The sequence below is a fragment of the Eschscholzia californica genome, unplaced genomic scaffold (genome assembly GCF_041429995.1).
Source record: "Eschscholzia californica isolate CP2 unplaced genomic scaffold, dmEscCali1.0.p SCAF_4, whole genome shotgun sequence".
Taxonomy (NCBI): Eukaryota; Viridiplantae; Streptophyta; class Magnoliopsida; order Ranunculales; family Papaveraceae; genus Eschscholzia; species Eschscholzia californica.
The window spans coordinates 12658515-12672351 of record NW_028238461.1 but is presented as its reverse complement, the minus strand read 5'-3'; the positions used below and the strand labels follow the sequence as shown (position 1 = coordinate 12672351).

Here is a 13837-nt window from a genome sequence, read left to right as displayed (position 1 = left end):
ATGGGAAGTTTATCTCATATGCGGTTCCCCTTCTCATGTGAACACCGACCAGATCAACCCTTTAATGGGCTTGGCCTGACCGACACAATCTTTATATAGCACTGGCGATGCCATGGCCGGCCCAGTCCTTGCGCCTTAAGCCCAGCCACCTTTGGCTTGGGCTTTTGGCCCAACCTTGCTATCTTGGACTATACGGTTTCACACACGTGCAGAACCTACGTGCAATTCACTTATATATAGAAACCACTTCATTCTCATCGACTCTTCCAGCCTTTTCCAGATTCACAGAGACGAAGTAGCTGAAGAACAACCGAAACAGTGAGGTAAAGTCTTAGCAGTAACCATTTCTAGGGTTTCTTCTACTCCATCTCTGTAACTATCTTACGACTTTTTTTTTTCAATTAGTTTTTCTTACGTTCTTCGATTTGTCCAAAATTGGATTTAGGGTATTGAACCAATTAGGTTAAATCTAGTCATCTATGTTTTTTTTTTCTTCCAATTAGGTCTAATTTTAGGTTTCTTTATGTTTTGCGTTTCTGAATAAATTGTTTGATTCTTCTTAGTTGAGGTAGTGTTTGTATTTGATTGTTCTTACTTATATGTGTAATTTGATTGGTAGTTTTGTTACTTTTATGTTGTAGGCATCTTTTGATTGATCTGCAATGGCGGCAACAGAAGCTAAGGTAGTGACTGAAGAGGCAAAGATAGATCTTTTTGAAGATGATGATGAGTTTGAAGAATTTGAAACTAATGAAGGTAATCTTTACGATCTCCTTTATATGTATACCTATTAGTTTGCTTAGCGTTATGTGTATCACTACGAAGACGGAAGTTAGCTCTATTTGTAACGGCCCAAGTCTTAGTAGTTATCGAGATAATCCCTGCTTTTGATACCTAGACCGAGATACCTAGACCAATCCCAACGGGTACGGGGTTTTGTTCTTGGAGAAGTCTCCGCAAGTCCACTCAAAAGGCCGTGGTACTTACTAAGCTTGAGCGCACACCTATAGCCCAAATTTGAGGCGCTCTTCGAACCAGTGTGGGATTATTACAATACTCGTGGTTGATTATTTTAGCATGTTTACATATAGCTTGATTACTTGCTTCCCATTGAAGTCCTCACAAACTCTGGGCTATGAGGCTATCAATCACAATTGGGATGGTGTGAGAACAATATAATTTTGAGCTATAAGCTATTTTTAGACTTCCGAGATATCACAACTTACTTTTTTTTTCTTGTCGTAAAGGTTTATTCTATTTGATATATTTCTATTTAACATGCTAGAGAAGAAATTTTGTTTTCTTCTTCATGTTACTTTATATTTTAACTAAATTTGTTCATCGATATCAAGGTGAATCTAGTAGACTGGTTATGGATAAGTTGGAAAGTATTTCAAGTCATGAAATCTATGTAAACTATAAGATTCAAAATTTAAATGCATTACATGTTGTCATGTTTCAGTACACATATTGGTTGAGAAACAAGAATGACTTGAGAAATGTTCATTTGAAGGCCAATCTTGACAACAACAGGGAGCAAACCCTGAATTAAGGGTCCCCCTTGCCCCCTTTTAGAACTCGACTTCAACCCCTTCGAATTATCGAGAATAAAATGACCTAGAGGACGACACATTTCATGGTAATTTGGTTTATTAAGTATTCTTGTGCTGTACGAGAAGTGCTTGTGCCTGTGGAAAGGTGCAAAAACGTCCGCTTTCTTGGGCTGGATTGAAGTTAAAAATATGAGTAATAACATTAAGTTGATTTGTCCAAAAAATAGTCTGAATGTTATAGGTCATTGTTCTGTTCAGATGAGGCATCTGAGATTGTGGCATGAGGATTTATCGTATTTACAGAAGATATAAAAACATTTTCTGTATAGAGTCTTGAGTTAAAATAAGGTCCATTTTCCTTGGCAGGGATGTTGGTCTTCAGGTGGAGGAGACCGGAAATTGTATAACTATTTGGATAGACCTGTACTGTACGGGTTTCATACAAGTCCGTGACTTACACAACTTTGCTATATACTTACTCTTCATCCTTTTGTGCATTCTCTAGATTTCATGTATTAAAAAATCTCGGAGATAGGTTTCTCAGTTTCATCGAGTTATGTTGCTAGATTTTGATGCACGATGGCTGATGGCATTTGTATTTGCAGGATGAAATTTGTTATCTTTTGAGCTGCTTTATTAGTTGTCGTAAAACGCATTCCATCTAGTTTTGTTCTTTCATATGTTTTAAATATCCATTTGAGACGTCTATTCATTTTTCGACATGTAGCAAGTGTATCTCTTTCTTACTTCTCTCTTGATTTAAGTCATTATTGAATATGATTTTTCTTTGTTGACTATCTTCTTCTTTTCTTTTATTTCATGACTAGAAGATATGTTGATTGAAGCTCCTGGTTTTACGGTTTATCTGTGCAAGTAAACATGATCTTTTTTTATTGTTGATGGCAGATTGGGAGGACAAAGAAGAAGGGAAAGAAGTAACTGAGCAGTGGGAAGACGACTGGGACGATGATGATGTGAGTGACGACTTCTCTCTGCAGCTGAGGAGGGAATTAGAGAGCAACAACAAGAAGTGATAACTCAATTGCTATCTTTTCTCGACATCTTTTTTTCTTCTTCCTGCTCGTATATTTTTTTTAGAGGTTACAAATAGCATGTGCACTGACTAGACTATGACTCGAAAAAGCATTTTATTCGATACTGAAGCTAAAAACTCATGCTTCTATGGTTGTCGTGTGAGACTCTTTAAGTTGAAGTGAAGGTACATTCTTGGGTTTAGGAAATTGAATTGTGCTTCCTGACTATTAAATATATATTGAAGTAGGAAATAATGACATTTTAATACTACGGTACAATTATGAACCCCAAAAAGTTGATATACCTGAGAGCATTTTCAATGCAATCTGAAGAAATTTTTTAAAATCTCTGATGTCAGTGTGAAAATTGAATTTCTAAATGGTCTATTTCTTATTGAGAGATACTCTATTAAAAAACATTCTCTAGTGCAACTCTCAAGAGAAACTCTAAAGCTTATATTTGAACTATAGAACTAGTTAAATTGCTTATGAAACACTTACATATGTTAACGAGGACCATCTAAATTTTGAGTGTCGTCTTAAGGATCTCTAAAATAGTTATTTTAGAGCATCTCCAACGAGCATCTCCAACCCAAACTCTAGAAGTCCTGTGTGTCAAGTGTGAAAAATGAATTTCTAAATGGTTTATTTCTTATTTGGCTATTTAGAGTCTCTATTGCAAAACCTTCTCCAATGCAACACTAGAGAAACTCTAAAAACCTATGTTACTTCGAGAATCTAGAGGACTTGATATCTACTGACTGAAAGTAAAAAATTGATAAGTTGGACAATTAGGGATAATGTAAGCTCTTGAGATATCTTTATTTAACTACCTCTACACCATTTTAGATATCCAAATTGAGTGTTGCATTGGAGAACGTTTAAAAAATTCTAAAAATCTTATTTAATGCTCAAACTTTTCAAGATTGGGTATTGCATTGGAGATGCTCTCTGTATCAGTCACACCCACTACAAACAAAATTTTGGGTCGAGTTTACGGATCGAGTTTACTAGTCGAGTCGAGCGTTATCTTGATTGCTACTCTTTTTTATATAATTCTTCAATGAATTGTGCAACAGAATTATCAAATATTTAGATTTCGTTGAAGACTGAGCTATGTCATAACTCATAACCAACTTTTCGCATATATTTGTGACGTTATTCTCTCTTTTCAACCCCAAAATAAACTTGTAAGATCACAAATAAACTTGCTCAATAATATTACATACCAATTGATGCATACGATTTCAGATTCACAAAATATTAAAAGAGAATCTTCATACGAAGGAGAGGCAAAGTCATTTGAAGTAATATCACCCTTACATAATTTCCCATCTTCCTTAGAAACAACTCTTATAATGATTTATTCGGAAAAAAAACGAATTTCCAATCTTATGACAATAATATTAAACTCCTTTGTGAACATAACATTGTCAAGGTTGGTTTCCTGGGGTTTATCATCACATTAAGCGACAACTTCTACTTCTTAGACAATGTCATTAATGGTATCCAAAACTAAAGAAGCACCACAATTGGATACTATTTCAAAATTTGTTGAGTACGAGCTGCATATTCTTATTTGTTATTTGATTTAATTTGTGAGAGACATTATCAATGTATTCAGTAATGAAGGGAAGACTTCGGCTATATTGATTTGGATTGTGATTCTATCAATAAGTATGTGTTCATCTTTTGTCTAGTTCGAATCGGTATTGTACCTTGTCTCTATCTTAAAATTTATAGTTGATCTAGTTTATATGATACAAATTTGGATTGTAATTCTATCAATAATTGCTTCTCAAATTCCATTAAACTTGATTTACTTCAACAAAACCGAAAAATAATGAATTCTCATAAGAATTATAAATAAATCAAGAAATAAGAATCGAAGTTTGTTGCAGTTAAGATTTTGGAGTTGTTATTGAGAGATGACACTATAAAACTAAACTCTCCGCAATTTGACAGTAGCGGAATGTCTTTGGCGAAAGCCACTGCCTATAGATCTCTGCTCTTAACGTTGTCGGCAGAACATCCCTATCTAATGCATGTATTTTGAAACGAGGGGCGTTATATGAGCAAGCGACCGTTTGGGATTGCATTCTTAATAGAAAAATCATTTATTAATATAGTAGTGAAAAAAAATCAACCCATGCTGTGAAAGTAGATAATTCTAAAACAAAAATTGTGTAAGATTTAGACTAAGGCACATATCTATGGACTAACTGACTTTGGCCAATCATATTGCTTTTTATAATCTCTATCAGTTAGGAAATATATTCCATCCGTTTTAACGTGCCTATAACACTCCCTTCCACATCCACCTTCATCCCTTGTTGCAACATAAATATCAAAACTTCCTTCTACATGTCCACCCGATTTGGTCGTATACCAAATTCTACACCAAAAAAGAGTCGTATCGAAGAAATTAGTTTTAAAATCCCATGTTTGTTCTTTGCCATGATTCAAATGTACCTGCCCAAGATCATCGTCTTTTGATTTGCAATGAAGATCCAAGCCTAAACCATCATCTAAATCGTTGACAACATGAACATGAACTCGGTAAGGGTACCAACCTGAAACCGACGAAAAACAACTACATAGTAGAACTAGTACCACTCCTATGGTGGGGACGCGAAGAGGATGACTATGCACAACAATACTTGTTCTAGCCATTCTTGTTCTTGTTTTTTTTTCTTTGCACTTCCTAATGATTTATAGATGCTTTTGGATTAGCATGGATACAATTTCTGTCTATGTGAATCATGAGCCCATCTACAATGTGTATCTAAAGATGATTCTAAATTATTATTCTACCCAATTTTCCAAAATTTCTTACTCACAAAAGAAGTTTTTCATATAATTCATGATCACATATTGAAATACAAAATCACCAAAATTTTAACTCAATAACACCTTATCTATTTTAGTTAATAAATAGGTCAAATAAGATTACAATCCCTACTTATGACGACTATTGAAATACAAAATCACCAAGATTTTAACTCAATAACACCTTATCTATATTAGTCAATATATGTGTCAAATAAGATTTTTTTATTGTTGAAAAATGTCAAATAAGATTACAATCCCTACTATTTATCTCAATAACACCTTATCTTTTTTTACTCAATAACCCAGCTAAACTTAAAAATTAAGATTTGCTAATTTTAAACTTTAAACTTCAACCTCAATTTTTAATTTTTAGTTTCAAATTTCAACTTTTGATTTGAATTTTTGATTTTCTAAATTTTAATTTTAGATTTAAAGTTAACTTAACTAATCGGCGTTGTTAAGTTCCTTAAAACTGCGAGTTAATATTTAAGAACTGCATTTAACACTTGAGGGAGACTCGTTTAACACTTAGAAAGGCGCCTTAAAAACTACCCATTTTAGAGTGAACTATCTGCTTTTAACACTTGAGGGAGGCGCTTCTTATTCTTTGTTTCATATGAGCACAAGTGGCGAAGCCAGAAACTTTTATGAGTGGGGGCACCTCTTTGTTATAGGTAATGAAAGAATTCCAAGTACACGATCAAGCTAGAATCGAAAAGCAAATTTTTAACAAAATTTTATTTATAGTTTAGATATTTCGTGGTAATTTTGATGTATAACAATCAATCTCTAATTTTCTCAATATGGATCAAGGATCTTTCCTCCAACTGGATTCCCAAAATATACTGGAACAAAAAACATGAGGGGATGAAGAGATAATGGTGAAGATTAAGAAGAACGATGCTAGATAATGAAGAGGAAGTAATTGTAATGGAAGAAAAGATGAAGATTAAGTTTTCTTTCTAATAACATGTTTACCAGAACAAAAGTCTAAAAAATACAATTTTGAAATTCAAAATACAAGTCGCCAAACAATAATGAGTTAATTCCTATATGGACCCCTACTTTGTGACCAACTTCCTTTATGACCCCCTTTTTTTCGTAAATTCAAATATGGCCCCCTATTTTCATGTAAATGTCCTAATTGTCCTTCCTATTTATAATTTTTCAAAATAAAATTAAATACATTCCACCTCATTTCCACCTCACCTCTATCTCCACCTCACATGTCTCTCCACCTCACCTCTCTCTCTCCACCTTTCTTTCTCTCTCTCTCCACCTTTCTTTCTCTGTCTCTCTCTTTCAACCTCTCCCACTTCGTCTTCCCCGGCAAGGTCGCCGGCCGGAAAATTTTCCGGCCGGCGACCTTAAAAAAAAAAAAAAAAAACTCTCATCTCTCTCTCTCTCTCTCAAAAGATTCCGGCGAAGGGGTTACCCTTCGCCGGAATCTGTTGAACCAGACCGGTCTGGTTCAACAGCAGACCTTCAAGGGTCTGCTCGAACAGACCCTTGAAGGTCTGTTCCGAACAGATCTGAAGGTCTGTTCGGAACAGACCTTCAGGTCTGGTTCAACAGATTCCGGCGAAGGGTAACCCCTTCGCCGGAATCTTTTGAGAGAGAGAGAGAGATGAGAGTTTTTTTTTTTTTAAGGTCGCCGGCCGGAAAATTTTCCGGCCGGCGACCTTGCCGGGGAAGACGAAGTGGGAGAGGTTGAAAGAGAGAGACAGAGAAAGAAAGGTGGAGAGAGAGAGAAAGAGAAGTGGAGAGAGAGAGAAAGAAAGGTGGAGAGAGAGAGAAAGAAAGGTGGAGAGAGAGAGGTGAGGTGGAGAGACATGTGAGGTGGAGATAGAGGTGAGGTGGAGAGACATGTGAGGTGGAGATAGAGGTGAGGTGGAAATGAGGTGGAATGTATTTAATTTTATTTTGAAAAATTATAAATAGGAAGGACAATTAGGACATTTACATGAAAATAGGGGGCCATATTTGAATTTACGAAAAAAAGGGGGCCATAAAGGAAGCTGGTCACAAAGTAGGGGGCCATATAGGAATTAACTCAACAATAATTTCAACTAACTTAAGTAGTAGATATTTTAGAAAAAAAAGTGCAAGTAGTAGAAATTTTCTAATAAAAAGAATGTTGTGTGTGGGTCTCGGTCCCTTGACCTTAATATTGAAACATAAGCGCTTCACCAACTAAGCTAGGGAAGAATTATGGTTAAAAAAAGTAAATATAGATATATATGTATCTAATATAGTGGCAAATGTCGCATAAGACTAACGTGCCACGTCCCCTATGTGGGCTCGCCCATGCACATCACCTCAACCTAAATTTGAAACTTTTTTATTTCCTTTCGAGTTTTCATGATGGAATTCGGCTTCTAGGGTCGTAAATGTCCATGACAGGGCCTAAAATGGGGTTTGGCCCTTGGAATAGAAAACTTACACTAATTACAAGGACTTCAAAGTTCAAAGATTATCTCAATTTTGTTCCCCTCTAAAATCAGTCGGGTTCAAACTCACCCATTTGGAGTCAAACAGGGAGTTTGCATTTAGAAGGTGATGCAGAGGGATTTTCATAAGTTATATCGAAAATCTTACATGTTTTAATATCTAGTAATTTTAGTATTTTAATATTGTAGGTCAGTAGGAAACTATTATAAGTATTACATTTTCGAATAAATATTTTACGTTAGTAGAAAATTAAGAGCATCTCCAATGCGACACTCAATCATAGAAACTTTGAGTGTCACATAATTGTTTTTGAAGTTTTTAATAAGAAAACATACCGAATTTCAATCAAATTCATTATAAGAATCACTCTGATAAGATTAAATAAATATAACAATTATAAATAATAAACACTAAAAATTGAAATAAAATGCAAGACAAAATCTTGGAACTCTTTGATAAATAACTTTCATTTATTCATAATTTTTTTGCAAGTATTCATAACTTGTTAATGTGAAAAACATGAATCAATTAGTATCAAGTAAATTAATGAAAAGTCGACTGGTCTGGCCAATTATATAACAATCTAAACTCTCCTGTTTCTGGGACTTGGTAATATATGCCATCTGACCTAACTTCTCTAATACATTGTTTCCAACATTTTTGTACATCTCTTTCAGCCAAATATATATTAAAAGTTCCTTCTCTATTTCCTCCACTTCTCGGAGAATAAGAAATTTGACAACTGAATTTAGTCGTCATAAACAAATCATCAGCGCGAAATTTCCATGTTTGTTCATGACCATATTCTAAATGTACTACCCAGAGATCATCATCTCTCGATTTGCAATGAATATCTAAGCTAACGTGATCTTCTAACCGGTTCACGACATGAACATGAACGGTAGGCCAGAACCCACTGACAAGTGGTGAAAAACAACCGATTAGTATAGCCAGTACAACTCCGATGGAAGCGAGACCAACAAGAAGACCATGACTCCTCATTTTTCAAGCTATTTTTTTCTTGTTTTTGATCAAGTCTAGTATGCCCTACTTTATATATGGTTTAGATTAGGTTTGACCCTTTCTTTTGGAAAATTAGTGTAATCCAAAATTACACCAGACAAAATATTTTTTCATATTAGTCATTTGGATATATGTTAAGACATTAATTTTGTATATACCTTCACACATAACATTTAATCACATATGTCTACTTTCAAAAATGAAGCCCCGGAAAGAAGACCAATATTAGAGGGATAAATAATTTCTATTTTAACCGCTAACTATACCAAAAATTAGGGGCGGGAATCGGGCCGGTCGTGCTCATGTCATTCATCGGGTCGGGTCGGCCGGGCTTTGAAGCTCTCTGTCCATTCGGGTTTTCGAGTTTAATCGGACTGGTTATTTAAAAAATTCTAGTGTCCAAAATCCGTCCAAGTCCGTCAAACTTCTCGGATTTCTCGGGTATCGGGCGGTCGAGTATCGGATTTTCACAAAATTTCAAATATCTCGGTCGAAATGACCAAAATATTTCTATTTCGACGGTACCAAATTTTATATCGGAAGTAAAATTTAATTATGTTTCTCTTAACAATGTTGTGTCAAGGGCACTCCGCACTTGAACAACAATATATGTATGTATATTTATATCATACACTTCAAATACTTTAAAAATGAGGAAATATGTCGCCCTCTAAGTACCAATTTCTAAGGCACTCTATCATTTCCCTATATGTTATACATGCATACATAAATACATACAAGCAAACATACATATAATGTGCATAGGTATTATCATATAAATGGATGACATTATTAAGCGGGTTGTGTCGGGTAAAGATTATCGGGCAGGCTCGGGCGGGATGCCGGGTAGCATTACAAAACCCGTACCCGACCCGTTGATTTCATTAGGTCGGTCAGGCTAAACCCGCCTTCGAGTTTCGGATACCCGCGGACTCTAACGAGTTCGGGTACCCGTGACGGGTTTCGGGTTGCGGAATATTTTCCAAGCCCTACCAAAAATTGGTTTGAAAAAATTCAAATAGTGTTCCTAAGGCACTTTTTTTTTTTTGTTCAAATAGTGTTCCTCAGGCACTCAATAAGCGTACACTATGTTTTATGACAAATGCTTAACAAAGTTTCATACTTATTTAACAAAACTACTTACTCTTTTTTTTCTTTTGTTGAAACTACAGAGACAAAACTACTGATCTGGTAACTCTTTCTTCTTTTGATAAAAAAAAAAGCTTTATTATCTTTGATGATGGGTTTTCAAAATAGGTCACTCATTTTGGGACTGAGGGAGTATTTACTTGGCACTATGAAAATACATGTTTTCTATAAAATAGTAAATTATTTTTTTAAAAGGAGATATACTTTTTTACTCAAAAATTTTTTGTCCGATAAATAAAATTCTCTCTCCCCTCCACAAACACTTTATCTCCTATTTAGAGCATCTCCAATGCAAGACTCAATCTTAAAATCTTAAGTGCCACCTAGGACTTTAGAGTTTTTTTGAGAAAAAACCTCTCCAATGCAAAACTCAATTGAGATTTTAAGATGATGTGGAAGCATTAAGTTTTAAGATGTCTCAACTAGAAACTCTATTTTTGAGATCTCTTTTGAGAGTCTTAAGTGTCCTAGTCATCAAATTTAATTTTTGGACCAATAAAAAGTCTTTCTTTCTCAACCACTTTTTTCTATTAAATGTATGTGTGACATGTGTCTCTATTAGAGTTTTTTAGAGTATTGCATTGGAGAAGGACTTGAATTAGAGACACTCAAGTTAGCCACATAGGAAAGAGAATCTCAATTGAGACTCAACACATAAGCCAATTAGAGTTTTTTTTTGAGTTTTGCATTGGAGATGCTCTTAGAAAAACAAAATTAGTTTTCTTTCTTCAATTGTTTATTTCTTTTCCCGAAAAAAAATTATTATTTTTTTGTGATTTTTTGTTTTTCTTTATACTTTTTATTTAGCAACTTCAGGGAATGAAGTGAGAGGTAATCAGGGGCGGCCCAGGTCCAAAGTAGCCGAAGCGGCTGCTTTGGGCCCCGACATACTTGAGGGCCTCTTACTTCGAAGTTCAATAGGCTTGTCCAACTCAAATAGATAAAATTAGAATTAGACTTTGGATCATAAAACAACCCATAGCTCAGTTGGTTGGAACTAAGTTTTGTGGTGATAGGTAGAGGATCGAAAACGCCTTCAAGCAAGATGAAATTTTTTGTATTGTACTTTTCCTTATGTACCTAAAAGGGCCCCCATTTTTAAATTGGCTTGGGGCCTCAAATCAACTTGGGCCGCCCCTGGAGGTAATATAGAGTAGGAACAAAACAGAGTATTCTTTTCTATGTCTTTTCTTTTTATTCATTTTTTAGTTTTGTGACATTGACTCCAAAAGTCATTAAATTCACCAACATCGATAAATCATGTACACAAAATATGAAGTTACATCAATAATCCAATAACTACTATCAATAAAGATATTCGGGATCCTGAAGGTTATAAATACTCTTAAGATGACTTTTCTCATCAATGTGATGTGATGAGTCACGATACCACCAATTTAAACTCTTAAAGAAACGGACTTGAAGTCTAATTAAACAACGGCCGAAAACTAACTATTTAATTAAATATTAATTAAAAGACAAACATGTAACAGAAATATCAATTCCTAAACACATTTTAATTCAATCAAGTTTCATTTAGACCAACTTAAAAATCATTATTACATGCAAGACAAACATCAACATATCACTCGAGATGCTTATACTTTTCTCTTTTAAGTAGTAGAAGGCCAACTAAATACGAGTACATCAAACTCATTATAAATTCCACCAGTCTTAACAATACGACGACAATCTTCTCCACACATGAAAACATCCTTATAAGCAACGTATATATCAAAACTTCCTTCTCTAAAGTGACCTAATTTTTTATCCATATACCCAATACGACACCAAAATAAAGTTGTAAGCCACAAGTTGTTTCTAAATTTCCAATCAAAACTTTCATTATAACCAACCCAATGTTCCCCAAGATCGTCATTTTTCGATTTGCAATGGACCTTCATACTTGTATCTTTATCTAAATTGTTGGTGACAAACACATGTACTTTCTTCAGAATTAATCCCTCTACTGAAGTACTCATTACTGGCTTACAGGCGCACAGCACAATTATCAGTAGAGCAATGACAAAAGAGATAAGGGTGTGAGTGGTACTGTTGGAAGGACTACCAAAAGTACCCATTGGAATGGAATTAAGAAGGAAAATAACACAAAAAGTAATTGGAATAGCTTAGAACCTAAAGCACTATAACAAGTTCTTTATATAGGCAAATTGCAAGAGGGAAGCTATGTGAAGACCAATATACTAACGTCTAAGGGAATTAGTGGCCCGGTTGGTAGAAGTTTTCCCTTTTTTTGGCCCTAACCAATTGTGGTTTTGGCACTCGATTGTAACTTGTCTTCCTTTTCGACCCTAATTTTTTTGGAAAGTAGTCAAAAGATTTACAATCATTTAATCCAAAAACATCAAACAAAATATGGGATTTCCTTATATATGAACAAAATATGGTTTTTCCTTATATATGTCTTTAGGTACATGTTAAGACATTAAATTTTTATATTTTGAGAAATGTAAACATTAATTATTTTTAAAGATGAAGCCTCCAAATGGACACCAAGAGAAAAGTCATAATTTTGCCTTTTAAGAGTATAGTAGTTAATTAAGAATGGGCAATAAAGACACATATTAAATCTATAAGATATTGTTATCTTTTTAATTAAAAAAAAAGAAGGGTCCTTATAATTTATAAATGTCCTTAAACCTTAAGCCATAAAATTGTTTCTCTCTTTAACTTATAAAAAAAAGTCAACTTTATATGATTCTAATATTTCACATCTATATAACAAAACACAATGTTTTGTACTGACCGAGACAAGTCGAAAACAAATTGGGTACTTCGTTGGTTTTTTGTTAATAAATCTAGACCATTAGATCTATTACTTACCTATAAAAAAATATTTATTTCACCCATTCAATGTAACATAACTTTGTTCACCCTCGTGAAATACTAATATCAATGCACCTCATGAAATGAAATTGAATACCATTAAATAATAAAGATGATGGCGACCATCAACATGGGCCTCACGGCCAAGCCATTGGGCCTCACGACCGAGTCCATTAGGGTTATATTTGAGTATTTCCTACTAAGTCTAGGTTTAGAAGTTTCTATGTTTGGGTATCTTTGATATTTAGGAATCCTAATTCGAGTCTATCTAGAAGTGTCTAAGTTCCTATAAAAAGAAGTTAGGTTGGTCTTTGTTATTCAGATCAGAGAATATTATCAACCAAGTTTATTATTATTCAAGTTATTAATCAAGTTTATTGTTTATCGTTATTTTATCAGTTTTATTTCGTTAGTTTAGTTTATTAACAATGGTGGATTCCACTACTTTTACGCTTCCGCAACAATCTACATCAGCTGGTATTCAGAGCCTCAAGAATCGGGGAACATATAAAATTTTTTTAGATACTTCTCATCTTGAATGTTGGAAAAATCTTCCACGTTTAAGTTGGGATCCTTTTAGAGATGCACAACAACTCTATGTTGATCGAAGAGATCAAAACAAAGTTAATGTCATTTCCAAAATCCCTATGTTTGATTCTCAATATCATATAGATTTTTGGATTCAACAGATGGAAGATTGGTTTCTAAACCAAGAGGTTCGTGATGAAGATAAGGTTTTTGTCGTGGAACAACATATGTCCGAAAGAATTTATGAACAGTTCAATGCAATGCAATGGAGACTAATTGACGAAGGGAAAAAATTCATAGACGATTGGACTACATTGAAAAATATCTTCAGGTATGTTTTTCTTCCTTACGATGAATATTTGTCTTATGAAGAAACAAAGATTGACTCAAGCAGACAATACTCCGAAGTTAATTCTACCT

At 34.3% G+C, this 13837-nt stretch overlaps 1 protein-coding gene across 1 annotated transcript; it reads left to right on the top strand.

The window, feature by feature from the left end:
• The first annotated feature begins 229 nt into the window (after nt 1–229).
• Nucleotides 230–2794, top strand: LOC147542811 (protein DELETION OF SUV3 SUPPRESSOR 1(I)-like). The gene is made up of 3 exons (XM_086637404.1): nt 230–323; nt 642–756; nt 2460–2794. The coding sequence occupies exons 2-3, from the start codon at nt 663–665 to the stop codon at nt 2585–2587; spliced, it is 222 nt and encodes a 73-aa protein (XP_086493530.1). The 5' UTR covers nt 230–323; nt 642–662; the 3' UTR covers nt 2588–2794.
• Nucleotides 2795–13837: the final 11043 nt, after the last annotated feature.

Excerpts from the sequence above, each read along its gene's own strand:
- LOC147542811 (XM_086637404.1), top strand. The coding sequence starts at position 663 with ATGGCGGCAACAGAAGCTAAGGTAGTGACTGAAGAGGCAAAGATAGAT. Across the intron at positions 757-2,459 it reads AGAATTTGAAACTAATGAAG|ATTGGGAGGACAAAGAAGAA; the intron begins GTAATCTTTACG and ends TGTTGATGGCAG.